The sequence below is a fragment of the Copidosoma floridanum genome, unplaced genomic scaffold, assembly GCF_036245765.1.
Source record: "Copidosoma floridanum isolate Cflo_tuat_1 unplaced genomic scaffold, Cflo_Japanese_pri ptg000021l, whole genome shotgun sequence".
Classification (NCBI taxonomy): domain Eukaryota; kingdom Metazoa; phylum Arthropoda; class Insecta; order Hymenoptera; family Encyrtidae; genus Copidosoma; species Copidosoma floridanum.
Genome location: NW_028321898.1, coordinates 24,653,879 through 24,681,016, shown reverse-complemented (window position 1 = coordinate 24,681,016; position 27,138 = coordinate 24,653,879). Strand labels below are relative to the sequence as shown.

The 27,138-nt window shown below is 39.3% G+C and overlaps 2 protein-coding genes across 2 annotated transcripts in view; one reads left to right on the top strand and one right to left on the bottom strand.

Moving 5' to 3' along the window:
* LOC106637909 (cytotoxic granule associated RNA binding protein TIA1) overlaps positions 1-27,138 on the bottom strand; it is a 539,236-nt gene that overhangs the window by 301,629 nt on the left and 210,469 nt on the right. Inside the window, exon 2 of the mRNA XM_089594255.1 lies at positions 22,568-22,625. Within this exon, the coding sequence (XP_089450381.1) occupies positions 22,568-22,625 (58 nt within the window). The remainder of the gene's footprint in view (positions 1-22,567; positions 22,626-27,138) is intronic.
* LOC106637847 (phenoloxidase-activating factor 2-like) overlaps positions 16,506-27,138 on the top strand; it is a 44,157-nt gene continuing 33,524 nt past the window's right edge. Inside the window, exon 1 of the mRNA XM_023391399.2 lies at positions 16,506-16,647. The gene's annotated coding sequence lies outside the window, so the exon portion shown is untranslated. The remainder of the gene's footprint in view (positions 16,648-27,138) is intronic.

Here is a 27,138-nt window from a genome sequence, read left to right as displayed (position 1 = left end):
AAAAAAAAGAAAAAAAAAAAAAAAATACAAGCCAGAAAGAAAACACAAACGACAGGAGGGCACAAGTGATGGGTCCGGCGGCATCGTTTTGTAGCTTCGAGTGTTTTACGAGCAGGGCGGCTGAGCGGGGGGATGAAAAAACACGCCGGTGTGTACAGCTATCCAAGGTCCAGAGGTAACGCGCACGAGCGAGTGGGCGGGGGAGGGATTCGCTCTCGGGATTGTTGTCGCTTGGAAAATTTATTCATGAGCCACCCTACGTCACGGGGCACGGATAAATATTTAATATTTCGCGACTCGAGCAATATGAACTTTGATCGCGAACAGGGGGAGGGGTGGAAATTGTTGGTTGTTGCGAGTTCAACAAGTTCGCGTTGCTGCAAAGTTGAAATTTTCAATTAAGTTGACTGAGCGGCGGCTGTTTCCTGCCGTGTGATTGCGGAACGGTTCCGCACCTGTGTATGCTCAATTTTGAGCAACCCCGTTGGAGGACATTCATGACTCTAGCGCCGTTTGCCTAGTTTATTCGATGTGTTTATACATTTTAAAGTTGTTTTGGGAAAATATTTTTGGAGCATTGAAAAACTGTCAACACAAAAATTATTCATCTTATAATGCCTTTTTTATTCATTTTTATTTAAAGATTTATTCTATCTTGAAAGAAAAACAAACTTGCTCACACAATCTGATTTTCACTGAAAATTAAGTAGATACAGACAAGTATGGGATGACAAATAGCCGGGAACAGTAACTAACGACAACTGCTCTGTTGTTAAAGTTTTTCAACTTTTGCACAATTTGTTCATAGGTCTCTAGTCCTTAAATTTCATAACAAAAAATATCCTTTTTTTATACGCAATTTAAAAAAATTATTGAAATTTACGATGAAATTTTGAAAAATAATGAAGCACTGACGACGCGTTAGAGACACAAATAGTTCAAGCTCGACGAGTCACTAACGAGGCAGGCAGGTACCTTTGAGCGATAATCGATTTCACACGAGAAAATTTGGCACACAAAAAAGCTGGGATATTATCATTCGTGCAGGAAGAACAAAAAAGGGGCCCGATCTCATTAATAATCACGGCCTGTCTAGCTCCTCTTCTTACGTATATGAAATTTTGTGCATACGTAACAACGTTGTTAATACACTGTACGGTTGATACACGCATGGTCATGAATAATCATGCTTGCTCTGTTTCTACCGTCTACATTTTGATGTCACGTACAATACACCATATACACACATACCGATGCTGTTGTTTGCGGTGCACCACAGCAGATAGGCCGATTCGTGGGTTGCAAAATACAAGTCAGCATTGAATTTACGCGTAATGCAGTCGCGCCGATGTAATCCAAACTCCTGATAGAGTTTTGACGGTCGCACGCAACGTATGACGAGTGCGTTCATTTCGCGCGAAGAAAGGGGAAACTCGCGAGGGCAAATTGCGTGGCGTGTGGCGCGGCGCTTGATGTGAAAATTGTGGCTTGCGCGTATGGTTGATGCGGGAGTGCTATGGGCAAAAGTTTCGGGATGTGCTGGTTTGGGGTATACAACGACGAACGGAGATAACTTAATCGGGAAACTTGATGGCCTACGAAAAGCTGCCAAGGGTCTTCATGTCGCGTAAGGACTTTTGAACGTCTATGAAAGATTTCAAAGCCATCCGGGACTTTTGATGACTTCAAAATGTCCCAAAGTCTTTCAAAAACTGCAAAAGTCTCGAGAAGATGTTGAACTTGACTCGAGATGTACATGTATACACGAACAGCAATGCCATCGAAGGATTTCGCGAGGACATTCCTTTTCATCCACACGGAAGACTCACTTACACCCTTGACTAACCAATTTAGAGATCTTCGACGCCACCTCATCAACAGATCATGAGAACTAAATAAATCATTCACCTTTGAGAGCAAGCTTTTTTTTTTATTTTACATTTATCTCACGCTGGTTAGGGGGACTCAAAATAGATCGATAACCATATGTTTCTACGTAAAAAAATCAGAAACATAAAGCGTATAAATCACCGAAAGTTTAAACGAGTTACAGAACTAGGACATGGCGCGTCCATGCAATTACGTCAGTCATCGATTGGGCACACCCCCTTGTGCATCCTTGGGGAGGACGCAAATTACGTGGAATCCCGTTCGTCATGACTGAGTTCCTAGTAAAAACAATGACCAATGGCAGTCCAAACTTAGCCAAAATGGGGACAATAAGAGAAAACGTACTTGTTTTTCAAGTAGTTAAAACATAATTGATACGATTTTAAAAGCTACTAATTAACCTATATGCGAGTACAGTAAATATGCTATCCCAGATCAGTGCCAGTAAGGAAAGAAACGAAACTACAAAACGGTGTCTTAAAGGAACCAAATTAAACTCGGAAATGACACAAAAGAACAATATTTCAACTTATTTTGAAGAAACCTAGTTTGAAGACTGCGAGGAAAAGTAGCGTCTAAAATAGAAAAATGAGTACTGATAACCTGGAGGTATTATCCACCAACCCCTTCGGGAAACCTAATAACCCCTGATTCGAGCGAGTGAATAAACGTATGATTGTTTATGGAAACATGAATGTTGCAAGACTTTTGTTACAGAATTCCATGGTTGGATGAATTTTTTAAATCAACGTGACATACCATGCATGATGTAAGAAAAGAAAACACTGCGATGAAGTATCATTTTCTTATTCGAATAGTGATTGGAATTCCAACAATAAGGAATTATTCGCTTGGATAGTTGCCCTTCGAAAAAACTACAACGGCATTTTTCTTGGGTAGTGAACTTTGATGTACTCTGTTTTGATATTCGTTCATGTGGATAATTTAATTTTTTTCCTTTCATTCTTAAACGTAACAATGTCCTTTCTCGTCAAAATTATATTCGTTTTTCATTTGTTACTTGCGGCCAGAGTCATAGAATCATTTATGGATATGTTAATGACACAAATCGCACGTTTTCCATTTCTAGTTGCTAGTGATTTCATGTTGGAACGAAATGTGTTTGCAAACAGCCAGCAGCATCTGAGAATTACAAAGTTGTATAATCTTGTAATCATAAGGTAATTAAAATTTTTCGAAAATTTATATCAAAACAACTGATAACGGATTCATTGATCGTAACTGTTTCTTGTAAACTAGTTAGAATTAGTTAGTTATGAATACGTATTGAAGCCTAACAACTATTGCATGTAGATTGATTCAGAAAAATTAGTTTTTCCTAATGATTTGCATGGAAAGAACAATTTAGCCACTTGTTAATTTTTAACTAAAGTGTTACGTATTACTCGTTAATAAAAATACTTTGATGAACTCATGATTGTATTTTCAAGGAAACGTTGTGTTCCAAAAAGCAAGTTGGAGTGAGAGAAAATTATATATAGAAAAATCCTGGTGAAAAAATTTATGACACTTTGTTTCCTCCAGCATAAACATAAGGCACTCCGTGTAACGATGTTTTTTCATAAAAGTACCCGCAAAAAAGAGAAGCTCTCCGTGGCAAGAGACTTGTATTGTCGTCTCTAATTGCGCCCAAACGCGCACATACATACATCACCGTTGCGGTATTTGCGTGCTCAGCCTAAGGGTGTGAATATAATTATATAACCAAGAGAGAGAAAAAATAAAATGGCACATCCCCTAACAAGGCAGGAGACTAGCCGAGCGCAAAAATAGGCACGCGCACGCGAGAAAATGCACTTAGGGGTTGGGGATGAAATAAGCAGACAACACACAAGGAAAGAAGCCGTGGTGCGTGGGAAAAGGAGGAAAAAGGCTTGATAATGGAGGTCGGGAGCCAGAGCTAAGCGAAAGGTGGCGAGGAGAGGGTTATTTCATAATTACGGCCGAGAAAACTTGCGGCTCGACTGCAGTGTGGAGCGAAGCACGGCTGCGCGCATAAAACCCCATACATTTGTATTACCGAATTAAAGCAGCTGTGGCGCGAAATCTGGCCGCAAGAAAGAAAAATACATGTAAGAGAGCAAGGCGAAGCGGGTTAAAGAGAGACGAAGCTGTTGCGGTGGTGCCGTTTTTGCGTCTGCTTGGTTTTCGTTTCTTTGTTCGTTTGTTTTTTTTTTCCTTCCAAATTGGGTGTACGCGGTGGCAGCCCGTTGTTTTCCGTGGCGCGGATTTTACCGAATGAAGATTCAGATCTGAAAGTAATCCGGAGCTGTTTGCTGGTTTTAAGGCAAAAGTACGATTTTCGAAACGGATAAGCATAACACATCGGTGCTGCTCAGACTTTGGAGTATGATAATAAAAAAAAAAAAAAAAAAAAAAAAAACATTCTGTACTCTACTAAATTAAAGAGAATTGCTAAAAAAATTTAGCTGTTGAGATTTGAGCTTAGGACTTATTAATATTTGATTAATAATTTGTAATGTAATCCAAAAGGGCTACGGTGTAGTTTTGAGGACACACAAGTGTTAAAAATTGTCTCTTTTAACATACGAATTACGAAAAGCTTACGCTTCTAGTTGTTGAAACATAAATGTGGTTTAAACGCATGGAAAACAAATGTATAATTTAGAATACCTTTCGTAACGAGGTATAAAAATTATCTATAGATCTATCGTAACCTGAAAGTCTTCAATTACTTGGTATATGAAAAAATGTCAATTTCAAAATGATTAGTAAATAATCGAACCAAATATATTAGGAACGGCTATAGATATCACCAGTGACCTGAAAGACCTCGCAAACAATAGCGGGTATACATGCTCGGATGGGGGACTTGAAAAAATATCCATCCAATTTTTCCTCGAAGCGCAGAAGCTGCTGCAGCCCAAAGAAAGAAAAAAAAAAAAAACAAAAAAAATCTCCATCCCCTCCCGAGCAATCACCCCGGCAAGTCAATCTCAGCCGATTGAGCACGCAGCTCACGCGTCGAGAGCCGACTGCAGTGGCTGGCACACATCTGCATTTATAAAATTTGCACGGCCATCGCGGCCAAAAAAATTGGGAGCGAAAAGTAGAGCTCCCCACGGTTATACGTGTTGTGCGCGAGCACCAAGAGAGAGAGAGAGAGAGAGAGAGAGAGAGAGAGAGAGTATTCACCTCTCGAAGCGATCTTATTAGGAAAGCTATCCAGCTGGCCGCAGAGCGCGCCTACGCATGGCGTATACGACACCTGAATTATTTATGCGTGACTCCCCGAGAGTGAGAGGGAAAGAGGGGGGGAGAAGTATTGGCTGTCTTGAATACGCGATAAGGTGGCTCTGGGGGTGCACGTGTGGGTGTGTGTTCCAAGGGGGTGCGTGATGTGTGCAATGTACCAACACACACGGGACCTAAGAGCCTTTGCGAGCAAAGCGCACTGGGTTGCGGACCTTGTGTGTACACGTATATCGATAAGTGCTCGGTAGGTGGTGACGATGGTGATGGATCGTTCGAAGCTTCAGGAGTTGAAATGAGGTGGTAAGGTGTCGTTTTATGAGAGAACAACGAGAACAATCTAGCTACTGTCTTTTACGACACGCGTGGCTGTTAGCATTGAAATAAATAAGCATTTTTTTTTGGTACAGGTGTCGAGAGGGAAAGTTAACTTTTGGAAACGGGTGAGTTGAAAAGAGCTATTGAGAATACAGAAATCTAGACTTGCTTGTCACAAGTTCACTCGTATGATTATTCATGTATCGGTGCAAATTCAATGTAAGATACCAGAAAGGTCATGCATTCATCTACTGTCTGACCAATGGTCGATCATACTACTTAAAAATCAGCTAATGTAGTTGTGTGTCGTAATTAATGTTACTTAAAAGCTCTGCTTGTACTGCACTGCAAAGAATCATTACTTGGGTGCAATAAACAATTACATCTATGTAGTTAGCCATTCATACATTAATACGAGCTTGTATGAGATATCTGATTCCGTGACCTATCCAAAGGTAGGGTTAAGGTCTTGGTACAAAAAAGCTTATTAAAGCTTTGCGTTAATTCAATAAAAGATAAATTATCGTGAAAATTATTGTAGTTGTCAAAAATTATGAGCTGAAGCCGAGTGAAACCTTGATCTGGAAATTAAAGTAGATATGACTGCATCACACTGTGTCAAGCACTAGTTAGCTGTGGCGTTATACACAAACCCAGAGTTTTAAACAATTAATTCAGCTATATCTTAAGTACAGTCGCCACATACATCATCGTGACAACATCGCACAGTGTTGGCTATCAGACCGTATAAAGTTGTTACCTTATTTTAATTGCCCTTACGAGGCCATGGTACCGAGCTGGATTTTCTCAATATGCTTTTTCTATTTCTCTCGAAAGCTCTACGCAACCCAATGTCGATCCAATTCCAACATCGATGCCACGCAAACATCATTACACGAAATTCTCGTCAATAGTGGATACGCAGTCACGTAAAACGCCGAAAGACAAAAAAAAGACGGGAATACCATCATGGCGATAAAATAAACCAAACAAGGAGCCAATAATCCACGACTTACCCTAATGCTCCTTACTCTCTCTCCTGTATATACACGCAGGCGGATGAGGCAACTGTAGCGAAACAGCGGAACCAAGAGGGAGGGAGGGCAAAGTCGCTTGAAAAATGGCACTGCAGTGGCAGCAAGTGCTACCAATAGTTGTACACCGTATATACGAACTGGTGCCATTCGCGTAGACCGAATCGTAAAATTCACCCACACTCGCACGTGCCCGAGAAAGCCGAGGAGATTAGGCACACGAGAGATTGTACACACGCTCGCGCGTATGTATACCTACGCAGGCAACTCGTGCGTATAATAAGTATATGCATAAGCAAGCTCTGTAAGAAGGGTGTACGTAGCGAGGGGGAAGGGCGAAAGAGCGAGAGTCACTTAGCGAGAGCGTCGCGCTATTTGCTTTGCAAATAATCCAGGCGCACTTGCTGGCTGAGCGAAGGGTATAGACGGCGTAACAGTATGTGCTCTCGCTTTCTCGATTCGCGCGAAAGGTGATGCTGAGTCGAGTCGAGGACGTGTGGTATTATATATACGTACAAGTACGGAAGGTAAGGGGGTGGGTGGGTAACAGCCGCGTTATAAATATGTATCGCGCGGGTGCGGTATACTTATGTTTGATCCTTAACTTGGCCCTCACCCCACTCTCCGCTCCATACCAGTAACTTGCTTGTGCTGTACGCGATTACAGTCTTCGGAGATTTTTTCCGGTGGTCGTACGGGCCACGAGCTCATTATTATTCCCTGAACTGCGAATGAACAAATGTTTGTCCTGATTAAACAAAAAAAGGACTCTGTTTTGATACTCACCGATGACTTTTTTCCAGGTACCAAGAGTACCCGATGCCCCCCCCAAAAAAAAATAAATAAATAAACACTGCTGCAACAAAATATTCGAGCAATCGTGCACGGACGCGAAGAGGAGTGGGTGAAAAAAGTACGCGTCCGCGAAACTGTACCAAACAACCCTGTGGACCGCTACCGTTCGTGCACATGTACCAAGCATTCGTACGCGCGCCAGGCGCTGCGAAAATATACTTATGACAAAAAAGGGGCGGGAGGGGGTGGAAGGCAAAATAAAACAAGCACCGTCGAAACAAAAACGCACAACAGCAGAGTCCCGCAGGCGTGGATACGATACGGCATATCGCAGTGGCCAAACTTGTCTCGAATTCAAAAGAGCCGCGGGGATCGCAGGTGTTGAATAAGAGAACGGGGTGGAGAGGAGTATACACGCGCTCGCGTAACGCAACGAAAAAAACCTCCGCACATACGGAGCATGGGTGAATTTTAAGAAGCGGGGGATGAAGATGAATAGGAAAATTTAATTATGTTTAATCCGTTCAATTGGAGAGCGCGTTGCAGGGATGGTTTTTACGTTTTACCCCCCTTCGCATTTGCCTCCAAGGAAGATAAATGAATTTAATAAGCAGGATGCACATGATCGTGGGTACACTGGGGTGGCGTGTTGAGACGACACACTGGCCTGGGGTGTGTAGGGGTGACTTTGGTGTTGCGCTTTTATCTTGTTTTCGCCCTTCAGGCTGTTTGTTGGCACTTTTGGAAAATGGGTCGTTTACTGTCGGTTGAACGGTAATTTATAAAGTGCTGCTTCGTTATTAGCGTTACGTGCTACGCTTTGCAGCATAGGAGAAGGGTTGGAGATTAATTAATTTTTAGCTTCAGGGTGTAGGTTGACGTTGAAATAGAAACTCTAGTTTCCTTAATTGATTCGCGTAGGTAACAAAAATTTAAAAGTTGTACTTCTGATGTGGTACTCTTACACGTAGTGATACTCGTGTATATGTATATAGCTGACGTAATGTGCTCGCATTTGATTTTTTTTTTTTTTTTTTTTTTTTTTTTTTTTTTTTTTTTTTTTTGATTAAGTAAGTCAAATTTAGGACTTTAACTTGGCTCAATGCATCAAGTTCAGAACGAAAAAATGTATTAAGCATGGAGGCCTGCAGAAGTGTTCCAATGAAGAGGTATCGGTGGTCGAAAATGAATCTAACAAGGTATGGGTAAAAATAATTTTATGAAATAATAATTTAAAAGTTAAGTTCTTCAAGGACTCTCTTGCCGCTATGCAACTAGAAAATTTCAACAGCACAGATGAAAATAATAACAAAATATTCACGATAACTCTACAACTTGACGACGTCTTGGACCTCTAGGTCAAAGAAAATAGGATAAGAATACTACTCATAGCAGTACTTTCTGATGATTATAAGCTGATGATGATGGACCGTCAAACTTCTAGTATGGATGTTCAGATAAAAATGTTGAAGTGAAACTTCTTAAAAAGGTCAGAACATGCCATAATATGTGAGTAGTTTTTCCAAATAAAATTAAGAGTTCAGTACCATATTAGGTGTCCTAAGCGTGGGCGTATATTGTTTTTCGTTAACTTTCAATTTGTGACTATAGTTACGTTGAATTATACGAATCGACGTATCGTGTAAAATAATGGCATATTAAATAATATTTAGCAAAAAAAATGTACCACTGCTGAAATTGTATGACTTATAGTTTAAACCACGAGCGTAAAATCGTGTTTTTAATACAAATAAAACTAGTATTGATACCTTTTGGAAGTTACGTGGAAATATTCAACCAAAAAATCATTGAAACAGAAACACCACGCCTCAATCCTGCAATTCCATAACACCACAATTTTACTTTAGTTTAAGTTTAGGGAAATTCTCCCACAGTTTTTTATAAACACACCGTTGGACTGAACCGCGCTGACACTTGATTTCACAGATGCACTTTGGCGCGTAGAATTTGCATACGATTCTGTTATCTCGTGTCCCTCCAGTCCCTCTGGTTTATACGTTTTCGATACTTCAAGGGGCAAAGAAAAAACAAGGGCAGGACCAAAGCGTCACCAGCAAGTGATTTAATTTATGAAGTCGAGCGTAGCTTTTCTGGGCCCACTCGTTAGTGCGGCAAGAGATCCATGAGGCGTCGGTATTTTGTTTTTCCACTTGATTTTAAAATAGTAGTATCGCACGAGTGGGCGAGCAAACATTTTCTCTCTATCCTACGGTGGCATGCAAGTTTTTCTCTTTTTGACAGCTCGGTCGTCGCATCGATACTTGCCAAGGATCCTTGAACTCGCTTTTTCCCTCCAATTTGCATTTAAATCGCTTGGCTGTGTTTTTTTCGTCACGGTTTAGCAGTAGTTCCAACTGTTTGGTTAAATAGGTCAAAAAGGTCATTACAGTTTTTTTTAATGCGATTTGAGAACCAATTCTATCATAAAAAGCTGCTATAAAATAAGTTTATTTTTTAAATCTCTTAGGCACTCCAGAAGAACTTTTAAAAAGTTTACTAATTTAGTTACAGGTCAAAGAACTGAAGAATGAATGAAGTTTTGACGAGGGATGTTGCAGACTGATGGAAATTGTGTTAGTGGGGCTTATAGTTGCAGTTCAACATTAAAAGCAAAAAAGTGGATTCAAGTTCATTTGGTACTTGAACAAAAGTTTTCGTTATTTTAGAATCCATGTACTATTTTCAGATGTATGGAACGTGATAATTCTCTTATTATAAAATCACAATTAAAAGTTTTAAACCTAAAAAAAGGAAAAAAATTCAATGTTCTGAATAACCATTACTAGAATCTCGCCAGCAAGACAATGCGATACAATACCCAGATTTACCCCAAACTAAACAAAGAAAGCTCTCTTTGCTCGACATACATATTCATAGATTTTTTGCCCCCCAAATATCGAAACGCCGTCATCACGAGGCAACAGAAGCCAGCACAGGTAAGAGCCGGATAGTAGCGAGACAGTCAGTGCTGCAATGGGCTGGACTCTATGTACGAACGAAAACGAGTTGGAGCCCATTTGCCGTGAGCTTTAATGCGACCAAAGGCTAGTTGAGTTTCCACTCGCGTATCGGCTGTGTCTCCCACAACTATGTGTTTGTATGCATATATGCAAATGATGCCGATCCGAGAGATGCAAGTTGCACCTCTGGTTTCCGATGGTACACACGTTGTCAGTGAGCCCCTTAAGCTGAAAAACAGTTGCAAACGAGGCTTCCGTTTGTTTTGAGTCATGAAAGGGTGACTTTTGTTTCTCAAATACATTTTGAATACCTTTAGTTTTTTGTTTGATTCATAGGGTTGCCGCAACGTAAATCGAAAAAAGGCACATACTTTCGGAGTACAATTTAGCAATCGTTTCTGCTTAATACAAGGCGTTAAAACGGACATTGATTATGTATGTGCCACTGACATTTGGCATTTTCTTATGATAATCGAAAAAACTAGCAAAGCTACGTTTTGATGACTTTATAAATTAGCTCGAATAAAGTGCAAAAGGTGATGCAGGTATATTATTCAAAAAATCAAATGAAATATTGACAGGGTGACCACTTAGGTATTTTAGTAAAAAAAAAAATTCAATAAATAAATTAGTATTTTGTAGTTGAATTCATAATTCTGGTGTAAAGTTTGAATATCTTTTTAGACCATGTACTTTTCACCCAAAATCAAGTACCAATACTGTGTGAGTCGCACCTATACGAGCTTCCCTTCAACAATTTATCATTACCATTGGCCACAACTCAAAGTACATGTAAGTGGTTGAGCTGCTTCCATGAGCTTAGAAATTCAACAAATTCACTGCAAAATTTCACGCATCGCCAGCTCCTTTCCAGTTTAAATAATGACTAATTAACAAAGCAAGGTCTATTTAGCGTGAACATCAGCTCGTCAGCCGAAAGCACCTCTAAGCAGGAAAAAGAAAAGAAAAAAAACGAAAGTGCAGGTTGTTCCAGCCTCGGTTGTAGCGAAGCCTTTTGGTTTCGGGCGATACGCTCTTTTTCGGCGGCTAGCGGCCGAAAATTTGCATTTTTACCCCAACGTGCGCGTGCCCCGGCCTTTCATGCAAATTTCCGCGTGTGCCGATTCTACCAGCTGCTCGTTTTATGTATTTCCCTTTTTTTTTTTTTTTTTTTTTTTTTGTTTTGTTTTCACTGGCAACGCTGCATGGACTCTTGTTTAATCCCCGCACCCATGCACTTCTCTTTTTTATTTTGTTTTTTTTTTTTTTTTTTTCAAGGGAGGGGAAACGCAACCACCCCCGCAGGCTAGAATCCATACGCGTGTACCTGGCACTCGTATACGGGAAAAAAAAAAAAAAAAAAAAAAAAAAAAAAACAATAATAATTGAGAGCAAAACACTTTTGCCGTATGCTGTGTGAAATCAATTTCGTCTCTTTGTCACGACCTTCTGATGGCGGAAACGGTGTATAGGTGAGCTCATGGTGCGAGAGGGGCCAGCGGAAATTAAAGTGCGAAAAAAAAAGAATTCAAGTTACTGCGTAAAAATAGCGTTTTCATTGGTTTTACGAAGGGACTCTACGATTTTTTTTTCCATTTGCCATCGCGGACTGAGAGCCAAAAGCCTCTTTTAACGCCGTGGATTGATTAAGGTAATGGAAGAACAAAGCTGTTATACATAATCAAGCTAATGTCCCCACGTTTTCACGGCTACACGACTCGTATCAAGTTACTTTTGTTTTTCTCGATTTCGTGCGTATATCTGCAGGAATAAAACGTTCATTTATTGATTAAATACGCACCAAAAGTTTAAAAATCGAACTCATCAGGCTGCATGATACATTCACGTACGAGGTTGTAAATAGAAGTATACAGATGCATTTGTAATTTTCCTTGATAATATTTTCTTGGTGAATAATTTGGAAAATCCAAGCGGACCGAATGCTCGAGTTAATTGAAAACATAACATTCGCAAACTGTCTGTTAACAAAGATACATTAACCGAAACAGATATATTTAGGTCATCAAAGCAAAAATTGAATCAACAGCTTTATGTTTCGAATCATTACTGCAGAGACGATAACAAGTAATCAAAGCTATTGTACCAGATAAATCAATTGTGTTTATACGTCTTAATAAAGCATCTCGAGTATGACTGTTGAACACAATCATGTGACAATGTTTTGAAGGAAATTTTCAGGCTGTGGGAAAAATGTCTTTTCGTAAGACTTGGAAATATTTTTGGAATAATATAAAACATCTTATCAACCGTCCAATCGCGTATGTATCTTGTGCAGACTGTTTTCAGGTATACTATACAATTTAGTCCAAGTAGACTGCCTTTTTCAGTAATTTTTGTGCCACCTTGTGTCTGATGTATTTATTGATGTTGTACCACGTAGAGCCGTAAACATAATGACAGGTATGGAAATATACTACCACCCTTTCGTATCCTATTTGGTATGTACCAATTTTTACAATAGTGATCTAACTGGATACTAACAAACAAAGAAAAAAAAAAAAGAAAATAGATTGTTTAATGATTTCACGCTACTATTGTGAATAATCATCACCAACAATGCATCGAACAAAAGTAGGGCATGATATTGAGCGGACTTTGCCTCCACTTGTTAAAGATGCGTAAGAAAATAAGGAAATTTCAAAGTAAAACTATACACACTTTTCTAAAAATACGATTTATCAATATCGACAAACGAATCCATGCGTGGATATAAAAAGACACGCGCACAAATACATCCAAAGAGCCAAAGGTCTGACTTTGCACCGAATAATAATCACGAATTATCACGGGTCACGTTCATCGGACCAACCAATGATACGAAAAAAATCTAAATGAGACCCACAATCTCGTCATACGGCCCCTCTCCAATAACTCCCCCGATCTCTCCGTGGCGTAATCCAAATCATTACTCCATCGCGCGAGATGATCTCGTCTACGCGAAACCCCACAGGCAAATCGACGCCTCCAGCTGTATCTTTCCGATGCCTTTCCAGCGTTTCCCTCGACACCAGAGCACTCAAGCGAGCGTAAGAGCGACAAAATCGGCCTTCCATCAACAATACCAACAACGAATTTCGCTTGCACGCACAATATACACCTTTTGATCCGAATTGTTGATGGGCATATGCGTGCAACGTGTATAATAATACTCCCTCGTATGAACACACATACAGTTGGGGTACACTTCTCGTTGTTGATTGCAATCACGGACGAGCCAGGGGCCGCTGACGGTGGCGCACGTGCGCGATTGGGAATCGAGAAGAGAGCCGGCGATGGCGCCTTAAATTTTTAATCGCTCTAATGCCGTTTCGCGTACCGCTGCCCACCCCCTTTTCCTCCCTTATGTGCATATCACGTACCGCTATGTATGTATACGGGGGATCGTGTGTGCACGGGCTCGTTGCAGTCTTTTCCTGGTGCTTTTAGGTATTCCACGTTCCTCGAATGACTCCATACGCGCTGACACTGCCGTGGTTTCGCGCGCGTGTATTGTCCTCTGGCATGCAAATCGGCACGGGGTATTTCTGAAACCCTTTAATTGATGAAAAAAAGAGGAGTAAAGGGGATGCGAGTGTCGCTGCTTACCCCCAACAATCGATGCAATGTGTGGCTATTACACCGAGGGTTTACTTGAGCGTTGTGGTGCACGATAATGAACGTTGGATTAAGGATAATTGTGGAAATGGCCAGAGGATGGGAAAAATTGAGGGTTGAAAGGGTTCGATGTTACCACGATCAGCGTGGAGGGATGTGTTACGCAGTTTACGATGTGATCCTGTCGAATGAAAATTTTATCTACTCCAGTGGCTCGATCGCTTGCTCTTTGATACGTACGAGTGCAAAAAAGTGCGCGTCGCGTGGGCCATAAAAAAAAAGGGAGCGTTGTTTCTCCCTCCGTTTTTTTTTTTGCGATCGTCGCACACGGACAGATGAGCTCGTACCGCGTATCAAAGGGTGAAACTCCACCTTTGCCCATTACACGCATTATTACGAATGGGCGTGAACGAAATTTCGTTCTTTTTTTACTCTTCTCTTTCTCAAGATTATCGAGTCGTTCGATGGCTGATTTTTCGCCACGTATCTCTTTTTTCGAGGCCAAGCGCGTGCGAAGTACGAGAAGTAAAAAAGCACAGCGGTTGAATAATCTCATGGGCGTATTCGCTGTTACGTAAAACAATGACGATTATTCGCCCCTTAGTACCTGCCGTACACCGCGCAAAGCTCGCGAAAAAAGGAGTTAACTGAAATTGATCGTGACGCGGGAGAATTTAGCGAGCAACAAAATTGTACGCCCAACGTAAATATGGAATTACGTGGCGGAGGCACTCGTGTGATGAAAATTTTAATGCTTAATAAGGGTAAGTAGCCCTTGGTACCGTCATGCGGCCGATAAACACAGTTAAATAACGGAGCAGCCATTTGTAGTTAAACTGAACAATTGAATATACACGTCACAATTGTAGAGTCCGTGGAGTGAGTGGCCCCTATTGAGGACCATCACAGATGCTCTCGAGCGATTCCCTCAAGAAAAACTCGATTCACTTGTGCCCCCTGACTTATTACTCTCCTGGGAGGGATGTTTAGCCGGACTATGCCTATTGGGTGGACAGGCACCCATTCACGGATCCACATAAATCCAGCTTGTGATTCTTTTTTTTTTTTTTTTTTTTTTTTTTTTTTTTTTTTTTTCTCAATTTGCATTCGTTATTAAAGTAATTACTGCATGGAACAACATTAAAATAGGTACAGGTGGGAGAACACGAAGAAGAAAAGGCGTTGATTAGAAAAACGATGTGTATGGATGGTTTTTTATGACGATGCGTAAAAAATTTTTGGGTAATGCTAAATAGATGGAAATAATGTATAGAAGCTGAATGCAGTTGGATGTCCTGACAAGAACCTCGTGATGAGAGTCTGTGATCATATCTCACTGATGACCAAGTAACTGTGGTACCCCATCTTACAGTAAATTGAGAATAGCATACCGATTATTTGCTGGAAAGTTTAGTTTCCAAGGTACCGATTGAAATTGCTCAGAATTTGAAATATCATTTTATTTAATCTTGATGTAGGTGCCCCTTTTTTCTCTGCGATTTAAAAATTTTTTTTTTTTTTCACATCATGTATCTCATTAAATTGACAAATTGTGATAAAATTTTATCATTATTAGCTTACAACATCGCTACGTTACATCATACAGTGGAAAAGTACAAGCGTCAGTTCTTTGAGTATAATCAATTTCTGGCTCAAAGAACATCAAGGGTTCCTTTGTCACATTTTTGCTTCACGTGCTTGTCTTTGTCAAAAGATAGCGTAACTTAATTGATCGAGGAGTGAACGTGACTATGAAACTCTGGCTACATTTGATGCTGTAATTCATTGTAAAAGGTTATCAGGCGTCTTTTCGTTAAAAAAGGGGCTGTTACGTAATTACGTGATTTAACTAAAATTAAAATCACGTGTTATTAAACCAGAGATATCAAACGAGCTTGAAAATAAAAAATAAACAAGGTTTATTGGTCCGAGTCCTCATTAGATAATTTGCAAATGAGCATAACCACTCAAGTATACGTGACTGCTCGATATAATAAGTACTTGAGGAAAACCTTGTCTACATGGTTATGAATAAAATGAAATTGCACGTGTCAAATTACTTATTTACTATACATGGATATACGAAAATCTACATCCAATGCCTCACAAAACACCAATTTTAGAAGCAGACACTTTAATTTGTCGATAAAAAATTTTCTTGCAAAAATAAAAAAAAAATACCATCATGCTTTCAAAATCATAAAAATAATTTTTCTACAGCCAAAGCCTCCTTTTTTCTCAAGGCGAATAGTTTTTATTTATTCTCTTCGTTTAATTTTAACTAATCTTGGACTTTTATCCGTGAAATGTACACGTGTAATGCCGAAAAGATGATATAACCTTTCCAAATTTAATATCGTTGCCTATGACAACGATTGTAGCGTTGCTCAATCATTGATAAGAATTACCCCGAAGGGTTACTCAGAGATAAATATTGCAATGATTTTGCAGACTCCGGTTCGCGAATACAGTGTCCGATGATAAGATATTGTTGTTTGTAAGAGTCAATGGTTTCTTCCAAATCGGCGAGAGATATGTATTTAATCACAATAAGAAAACAAGTGACCACTTCAGGTTTTTAAAAATTAGAATATAAATGACCACTTCGGTTGGAAGGGAGAAATTTGCTTGCGGAATTGTGAAGCCAACAGTGGCAGCTGCACCAGCCTGTGGTGCTTTATTTTTTTTTAATTTTGTGTAGTACTTAGCAAGTTGCGTTAATTATTTTCGAAAACCAAGTGTTTCAGATTTGTTCCATTGCATCAACCGACGTCTGAAAGGTAAGACTTTATTTAACAACATGCCGTTATAGTTAAAACTTTTTATTTTATGAGATGTTTAATCAGTGGAATAGTTTAGACCCACATATCAAAATTAACCTAAAATCAACTAGTCTTAGGAAGAATATTTTATTTTTTAATGCCAAAAAGTAAGTAACAGTTTAATTGATGAATAAGAAACTCATTGAACTTTATTTGAAAAACCATGCATCTGTTACGATAACATAAAATACCAATACAACATAATTTAAAGTCTTCATATTTGTTTTTTGAAGCAATTTGTGAAGTAAATTTCTTTAGGAATGGAAATATGTTTAGATAATAATCCTAAGATTTTAGTAAAAGTTTTAATCCAAAAAATAATGTTTTGAAAAACAAGTGTAATTTTAATTACCACTTCGATACACGTCTGAGTCCTATTTTATTATTTAAATGTTGAATGACCCTCTAATAGGATTACTTCGAAACTTTTGACTTCATGGGTGAATAATCCTCCCTTCTTTCAGAAAATGGTCTGTATTTAAAAAATTTCAAATGCTATTAAGTTATTTATTTGGATTTTGATCACATTATTCAATTACTTCATAAAATACATCAATTAGGGTTATCAGAAAGTAATATTAAATAAACTGTATTGGAAAATTTATTATTTCTTTTTAATTTTTTAATCATGAAATATATTTTATTTCAAATACAACGTCTCAATTTCGTTAATTTAAATACAATATTCAATATAAAAGAATATAATTGACCAATACTTTAACTAAATTAACCAGTCAATTTAAATATAAATCACCTGTGTCAAATGCAAGAGTAATTAATAAGTTTTCCAAGTAATTTTCAATAAAACACAAAAACAATAGATAATTTTTTTGAATTACGTCAATCAAACAAAAAAGTCATTGGAGATTCATTTTGACTACCATGTATTATCAATAATTTTCATTAAATACAAATGTTATTGATAATTTATTTCAACTGTTTAAATTAATAATAGAAGCTATTACAACCTGTTCTAAGGTATCAGTTTGAATAAAATTGTTTAATTATTTTTCCGCCCTCGGGTGGTTTTAGGAGGCTGGTACTTCCTCGGGCGAAAAAGCAGTTTTCCGGAACTCGTTCGAAAAGTCTCCTTTACGAACCTCGTTACGGACCTCGCCTTCGGCTCGGTCCGCAAACCTCTCGGTTCGCAAACAGAGACTTTTCAAACTCGTAGGAAAACTACTATTTCAGTAAATGATTAAAACATTTTTAAAAAATAAAGAAATTTAAGTTTTTTTGAATTTAAGTCCACTGAATGAATATAAAACATTTAAATTCAAATATTTTTAATATTTGTCAAAATAATTACAAACACACGTAATTATCAACGTCAAAAGTTATTTTTAACAAAATTGATTTGTATTTTATTCGAAAAAAATTTTCTTTTTTCTAATACATTTGTATTTAAAATTTTTCGAATACCAATAACGACTTTATCCATCTTGAATTTCCAACACCTACTACATGATGCTTACACGTACATACATGTATACACCGACTAATTTACGCAATTTTCATTAAATCTCCAAACAACGCCACACTTTTGCCCTTCCCTCCTCTCCCACCGTTAGATTTTTCGGGTTAATTGGAATATTTGAAGGTTTTGGACGTTGATCTATTTTTAATCGAAAAATTAATCAACCCTTGGCACGATTATTATTGTAATCATTTGAGAGCAAAGCTCGAGGCTGAAAATTAAATTTTATCTAGAGTTGGGTAGTTGATAAACTGTTTCTAACAAATTACATTTAATTTTTAATTCATCATTACCATAACCGCACATAGGTGTAGATTGATTAATTTATTATATGACTCGTCAATTAGTACCCGAATCCATGAAGGCATGTTGAATAAACTAACAAGAGAAGTTCATAGAAATGGGAAAAGAAGTAGAACTTATTTCTGTTTCCTTAAAAAAAAATTTTCCTCCTGAAAAAAATGTATTATTCTAGACGTTGTAACAGATTAGCTCAGATAACTGGATGCCTTTTTAAATAACTGGAAATTGTATAAATTTCTTTTTAAATCGCAAATTTAAAAAGTTATCTCGAGCTACTTTTGACTTCTCAACTTGGTGAATCTTATTGAAGAGCTCTTACACGTTTTACGTAACAATTTTACTCTTCATCAATCTGAATTCTTCTTTCAATTTTCGGAAAATTCGCTTACGAGTAACAAATGGTCCTAAAAATTGATGTACTTCAGGTGTTTGGATTAAAGTTTCCAAAATTTTGATTTATTGCATCATAAAACGAACAAAATCCGAACCATGCAGTCTCAGTGTCCACTAAAAAAAATGATTTCCTCGCACTAGCTCGTATATTCATCTCAATAGCAGAAAAAAAAAAAAAAAAAAAAAACCTCACCAAAAGTAGGTGCACTCCAACGAGTCGAACACATTCGGCTACCCTTGAAGCCGCGCGCGCGAAATCACGCCTAGAAATGGTTTTTCCCGTGATTGCGCGCAGCTGATTGGCAGCAGGTGAGCGAGCTTTCGCTGCTTCTCCACTCGAGTGTGCTTGATGAAAACGCCCGTGTGCGACCGAGATTCGCGGATCGCTGTGTTATTGGGCCACTCGGGAGAAAAAAAAATAATCCGAAAAGGACCAAAATGAAATATTTTCGCTTACACGACAACCCGATACGAGGGTAGGGTTATTGGAAAAAAAAAACAATTTTTCCTTGCACTCGAAACTTACGTACAGGACAGCAATTTCACCAAGTGCTTCGCAACCGTTTGAGAACTTATTGTTTGGCCACCCCGATGTGTTCAGCGCACCTAAAGTCAGCTCAGCCGACTATGCACTGAAGCTCCTTGGGGCAACAGAGAGAGAGAGAGAGAGAGAGAGAGAGAGAGAATTCAAGTTGAAACTCGACGGATGGAAAGTAAACCTGACGTGCAAAAGTAAAACAATTCCAGTTGGCTCGAAGGCGCGGACAAGCCAGATGAGTCTTCATTTTCTGTTAATAACGCCGGCAGGTGCGTTAGACAGCTCGTGAACGAAGACTTTGTTGGCATGGTTACACGAAAATAATCAACTCGGTGGATCGATTCTTCCAAAGGCATGTCGAAGATAAACAGTTTTGTTATAAAAATGGGGCATAGAAATAAAAAACTGTTCAACTAGTACAATTTTTAGTAGAACAGTTGATGCACACCCACAACTTTGGGATGGAAACTAGAGTGAGGCTTTTGGAGTAAGGGGAAGCTGCGCAGAGTCACGGCCTAATGCGAAAACAGCACCCTTCTTCCCCAACGCAACTACAAACGGAATAGCCAAGAGTCCATCCGTTGGCTCTTGCTACCTGTACACGTCCACACCTATACAACAACAACATCCAACGCTTCTGTTCTCTCTCGCGAGAGCGTATGTTTGTCTCTCCGGGTCTTTGTTCGCGCAAACGGCCTCTCCAGCCCCTCGATTTATAATGCACGAGTTAACAAGCGCGTTTATGATTGCCTCGGACTATATACCGATGCGCTCGGGGCACGTATACGTTCGTCCTTTGCCGTGGTGCTCAGCTCATTTCGAAAATACTCGTTCCAGCCAATTATCAATAGCCGGATGGAACTCAATTGTCGGCAGTTTCATGGATCCAGGGTCGAGTTGACGAGCGATGCACCAAAGTGGGAGAATGTACCCTCGGTGCAGGCTCGAGTGGGAATAAGAAAGCCCGGAGTGGGTTTATCCGATGATCCCCTTCCGGAACTTTGTGCGGTCGCTGTCAGAACTTTTCGAGCCCGCTGTGATGATACACGTGGGCACTCCATCAAGGCTCCTGGAGGAAGTGGATATTCGCACTTGAATGCAGCCGCAACAAATAAAAGAGAGAGAAGAAAAAAGGAGGGATCTTCCGAGTCACTTTGAGGATCTTTGAAGGGAGGCACTCGCGTGGCTCTACATATTGATGTCCCCCGGGATCGTTAGAGAGCTTTTCGTGGTGGTCATCGCTTCGCGCCGGCGCTGACATTTATCTGAGCCAATAAGTGTGAAACTTTCTTGGTCATGGTTTTTTCTTGACGTGGGTAGACTTTGTCGTTTGTTTGTGGTTTTATTTACTGTTGGATATGTGTGACGTCGAGTATTAGTTTTTTTACTAAAGACTTCATCGACACCTCCTTCTCTCGGATACGTCGTTCATACGAGGTTTACAGTAGAGGCGTGCCAGAAATATCGAATTTTCTGGCGTTAATAGCTTTCAATCAGTTGTTTTGCCACGCTTTCTTCTGTCGTTTAAAACATTCGTACCCAAATTTCATTTTTAATGAATAATATTTAAACATCGAAGATAAAAAAAATAAAATAAAAAAAAACCGTACCGAGTAACAGAAAACTCAATCCAACATTTTTGAAGGTACATTTTGAAAGCGTAATAAAACCCATGTAATGACGAAATAGGAGCAGCAAGTATAGATGGAAGGAAAAAGTAGGCGAGATGTCAGGAGGGTCCCATGTGCTCGTCTCTAGTTTTACAAGTCCGTAAAAAGAGAAAATTTTCAGACCAACTGAGTTAAATATTGCTGATCTCTGCGAGTGTGCACGACATAGTAAGGGGTAAGGGTCCGTGGATGTAGGCATCAAACGAACATAAAACTAAGGATGACTTTTTCGTTCCACACATCATTTCTTTTTTGGCTTTTTTCTCTCAACGGGACATTTTCGTATCTTCTTTCTACAGTATAAGAAAATAGTTTCATGAACTCTAGGACAGAAGAAAAAATTTTTTTTCGTGTAAGACATTATGAAAGTTGTTGCTCTTGAGATAACTGTGTTATTACTTGTGTCTTAAAAATGTTGTCTATTCATAATAAATGATAAATGAATCTTTTAAAGAATAAGTGCTTTACTTTTCACGTGCTCTTATGGGACAACTATGCAGTTAGTAATGAATAATTTGATGGATGGGATAGTTACAAGTGTGTTAAAAAATTAAAAAATTTTAACATATTTTGTAATTTTATAATTTTTTAATGCAGCTGTAAAAAAAATCACTCAGATTAAAAAGTATGTGCTAAATTGGGCAATATTGCGTTACCCAGTAAAATTACAGCACTTAGTTGCCAGTGTCTCAAGGTTTATCATTTTGTGTTAGTGCCTTTCTTCATTACTTTTTGTTTTTTAATCCGAATAGAGTAAAGATTTATACACACTCCGGAACGATATTTTGATGCATTTCCTTCTTCCTACGATGAACGTTTATTCCACTAATACCATTACTAACATGCCCGGTTTTTAAAAGCTAATAAAAACTGACCAGAGTCTCAAATGCTAACTCCATACGTGGTGCACACGCTCATGGACTGAAAGTCGCATAAGTATCGGAAAACGAGAATTCACACAAGTGCGAGGTGGGACAATGGTAGCGCTTACGATCGTGCTCTCGAGGCACTTTAATACTAAAGGAGCTCTTCTCCGTTAAGAATAAGGAAGTGGCAGTTTCGCGGCATGTGTGTGTGTGTGTGTGTGTGTGTTTATGTGTGGGTGTATGAGCGGACGAGTAAATGCAAAATAACGTCTCGGTTGGGGTTCAGGAAATAGCAAGCTTTTACGGAACTGATGGCTCGCCGGATGGATATAATCTGGAGATGGAACCTAAAACGTTCAGGTATACGGTTATGCGTTAGCTCGAGAAAACATGTGGGCCTTTTTTATTTATTTAGAAGTTTTTTTTTTTTTTGCAAATGGGAATAATAAACTTTTTCTTTCTTTTTAAAGTCATTTCCATCAGTCGTTAAACCGACATCAGGTTTTAACGTCATTTACCATTGAATAATCGTATGTTCTAAATTAGGAAAAAAAAATGATTGAATAAATAACTCATGAATGATTCACGAAGCTAGATAATTAGAAATATATATGTATGTAAAATCACTCACTGCTTGTGTCCTGTTTCGGTTGATTTCCAGGTGACGTAGTCCAGTTGACTTTCATTTCCTGAAAGAAAGAAAACAAATAATTTAGTTAAAATTAAACTTAAAAGAGACCACATGGGGCTAAATGATGATAAGTTTATTTAAGAAAGAACTGTTGGCTTTTTTTTTAATAAAACCACATTCGTAATGATAATTTTCATTCTGACTTTGTCACGACAAACCTGCAGGTATACACTTTTGTCTTTTCTCTCTTTTGATCCTTTACTTATTTCCCTTCTAATCAAGTCTCTAAAAAAGATTTATAATTGTTGCCAATAACCCAATTCGCAAAGTAAATGAACTTTAAGAACACTCAAATCAAACAACGAGGAAGTAAGACAGCATACACCTATACATATGATCTATACCATCACCACCGGATGTTTACACGAGTATGATTTGTCCCGTAATTAGATGTAGTGATTGCACACTGCCGTTAACGTGGCATTTGTTTGTCGTTGAGAAACACCAGCAGCTGCCACCACTGCTGCTACTACTTGTTACATACTATGTGTACCAGGCAACTATGCTCTTAACATTGCTTGTCTAAGCTCGCTCCTGACTGCTGTTTGTACTGTGCACCTCCTATTATCGAATCTATTTACGCTGAAGCAAGGTTGAATCTATCTGTCCCCCCCCCCGCTATCATTTTATCCAAGAAACAACCAACATTTTCGTGACATTGGAATATTCCAGTATTTCGTATGTATTTATTAATGCTTTAAATTCTACATTTGTTAATGGATTCAATTTTCAAGATGCTCAAAACTCAACCGAACAGCATGGCGTTAGAGCAAAGGTTGGAAGAGGGAGTATGAGGTAACAAACTGCCAGACGTGTCATCCAGGAAAATCAAAGTGGTGGCTATCTGCGTAATTAAACGACAAATACTCGACTGCTGAGCAGTGGCGTTGGCATTGGTGTGCAAACAGAGAGTATTTCCTGTGCAACGGTACACATCTATGGCAGTCAAGGTTGTACCTTGATTAAATAAAACAGTTAAGTAATAGAACAACTGAAATTGGACAGTAATTAAAAAGGACGCCAAATCTAAAGTACGAAATGATAAACTCTCAAAACATGGTTAAAATTAATACAATCAAATAAACAAAACTCGAGCAGGAAGCTCTTGAAGTCAATGTACTCGTTTCAAAATCGAATCACAAATAATCTTAAAAGCTAAGATCATAGAAGAATAACCACACGTATCTGTCCAACCTGAGCATCACACTGTGCCGAATCGAGCTCTTATTTTTATCGATGGGTTCCTCTTAAACCCTATCAGTCACTAATCACGAACACACATTAATCCATCCCCCTTGACATCCCCCTACGCTGAACATACATTAGAGAAAGGGGAGAGGGTCCTGACGTGTGCTGATCAATGTACAAGAGGCGAATCAGGTGGATAGGCGTTTTGCTCATTAGAGTAATTTAATACGCTCGTCATCGTTAGCGCCCGTATCGTTTTCCTTCCTTTGTATCCTCCCCCTTCTCCTTTCTACCATAAACGCGTGCAGTATACACATGCCGTACCCCAAATGGTCGTCGTCATGATCATGGATGTTCGGGGTGGACGACGAGAAAACGAGTCAACCACAGAGGCGACCATTAGTGCACCTCGTACCCTCCTCTCTTCCCCCTCTTCCGATAATTGAGTGGAATTATAACAGCCAGCTCTCGATGTACGTACCTGTAGCAACATTCGGGCCGTACCGCATGTCCCTATACGTATTTTATTTTATCCTGCATTGCTAGCTTGAATTATTTGTACGCGTGTGGGTGAAATTTTTTTTTTTCTCCGTCAATGGATAGGTTTGGATGGATGAGGATAATTTTTTCGACTGTAAATCATTTAGAAGGATCGGTTGATTTGAATGTGTTTGAGGCCACAACTTGGATATTTCTCTAAGTATAATTAGAACTGCTACCAACCTCATTTTTTATGTTTTGTTGGAATTTATAGGGTACTGAAGGCTTCATGAGGTTCTTTTCAAAAGCTGCATCTGTAATCTTGAGAACAAGGCGATTACGGTAACTAAAGTATCAAACTTGTCTCTAAGGTAAACTTGGTTACCATCGTTAAAAAATCCCATTTCGAGATTTTAATTTCGTCTAAATCTATCTTTCAGTTACAAATTAGTCACGCAATTCTGACACTTTAATATTCAAGAAAAAATACCAACGAGTGAAGGATCATCTGAGCTATTTTGCACGTCTTCAAAATCATCATTTGGAAATGGGACCCCACAAATACCTTGAAATTGCCCTGATTCTTGATCCCTACGGTATCCCCATCATTTCTTTATAGTTTGACGAATTTATTGGTAAAATTACGATCCACCGAACCGAAAAAAAAACAATTACCAATCGAATCCTTGGATTTCTCCGAGCTCGGCCTTCGATTGTCACACACACACGGACTGTACAATATTGTACGCTTGGAGATCGCTGTACCAGCCAGGCGATATTTATCGTCCTCTTATCTTGATTGATACTTAGTGGCCGGCCGATCGCTTCCAGCGTAACAGATTCCTCGGATATATCTATACGTATAACGCAGAGAGGAGACAAAAACAGCACACCGAGACAATCCTCAGACGCTCGGTTTTTTTTCTTTCATCCCTTTCTCTGTTTCCCTCTCCTGGAGACTTCCCAGCGTTATACCGCATGGCTGCCCAATACCGCGTTCAGACGTATCCATTAGGTGGCCAATGGCCAGTTATAGAGACGGCAAAACCACACGTTGGGTTGCAACTCGAGTTGTTATACATACATGTGTACTCTTACCAATGATGCCGCACTGACATTTTAGATTCATGTTCGTTGCATAGCGTTATGAAAATCCAAGTGCGCTCAAACAAAAGCACGGTATAGTTTTGAAAAAGACGTTGCTTGATACCACCTTCACCCCTCCTTCGGCTTCTTCTACGTAATTCTCGAGGTGGAAGAAAAAAAAAACACGGCAAGTGTTACCCATATGTTTGCGTCTCCGAAGCTCCACGTCCAACTTTTCCACCGACCAGGCATTCCCTATTCATTCATTGTCCGAAGCGTTTGCCTGAGGATTCGGGAAGGCAAACTTTTCACGCGTGTGTCTGGTCCTCTTGGAATCTCCAGTGTTCTTCTCGCATCTCTCTCGCGCGAAACTTAGCCCCAGATCCCCGGATAGCAGCGGCTCCTTGACGTTGAGCGCACGCAAGAACCATCGCCGCCCTTTCCTGCGCACACGCTTCCTTCGGGCTTCGTGGCAAGTCCTACAAACGTATACCTTTCTCTCGTTCATCCCTGCGGTTGACCCACCCTCTCGCCGTTGCGCGTCCGCTAGTGCAAAAGTTACTTTTTGCGCAAGCTCCCTCCTGCCTTCGAAACGGCGGATAAATAAAAACGCCAAAGCTTGAGATTTCGGCCTTGGGTTTGGCTTTTATTTTTCGGGCCCATCACTGGCACGAGAAGGAGTTTGTTGGAAATAAATAAAGCTGACTTTTCGTAATGGTTGGTAAAACAAATGTCAGTGCTATGTCTACCGTGAATCTTCACTCAAGTGATCAATTTTTTCCTTCTTTGTGGAAAGTCGCATAAAATAAATAAATGCCTTTTTTTCATCATTGTCCGAAAAGCTGTGATCTTTGCATAAAATGAAAAACAAAAGGTGTTTTTTTTTTCCATATTTATGGTACATTTAGCGCGACTACAACGCACGAGTCTGGGACGAGAACAAATGGCAGTGTGATCATTCAAAAAACATAAAACTTGGGATAGAGCGCTTATCCTTCCTAACAAATGGATCGTAAAACATTTAGATAGCATCTGCATTGATGAGGAAACAAAAGCTCACGCTCGCTCAAATTTTACTTCTTATCGCCATTCGTTTGTTTTTGCCGATTAATCAGAGATTAGCAAAAATATTCGTCCCATAAAATAGGTTATACGCCACCGAAAATTAATTCTACTCTTCCTTGTACGGTTAAATTTTTTAAGTTTTATTATTTATCATACATTTTAACAATAGGTACATATGACAAAAGGGTTGAAGTATCAAGCATTCACGAGACACAAAAATAATAACACCATGAGCTCTTTTTACGAAGGTATGGTTTAAGCGTAGAAAAATTAATTGAAAAGTAAATGGATACGTATACTTTGAACTTTAGGAAATATCCACTAGGTGTACATGCTGTTTTAACACTCGTAAATGCGATCATTCACAGAGTACTGGTGCTTTTGCAATTATAAACGAGTTAATTGTGATGGAAGGCCAAAAAGACAAAGGCATTAATAATGAAACATTGACAGGCTCCGACGGACACATGTACACACCTAGTAGACTTCACCCCCTACCCATGTGGTGCACCGAACGCAACAGGCGCCGCGTGTGGGTGTGCACCGTGTCGACGAGCCCCACGAAAAACAAAGGCATTTTTTGCACCCCGGCCACCCCCCGATTGCCACACGGCTGCTCATTTTGCAGTCAATCGATCGGAACTCTCGACGCAATACATCAAAGGCTCGATCCGACGCTCATGACGAGAGTT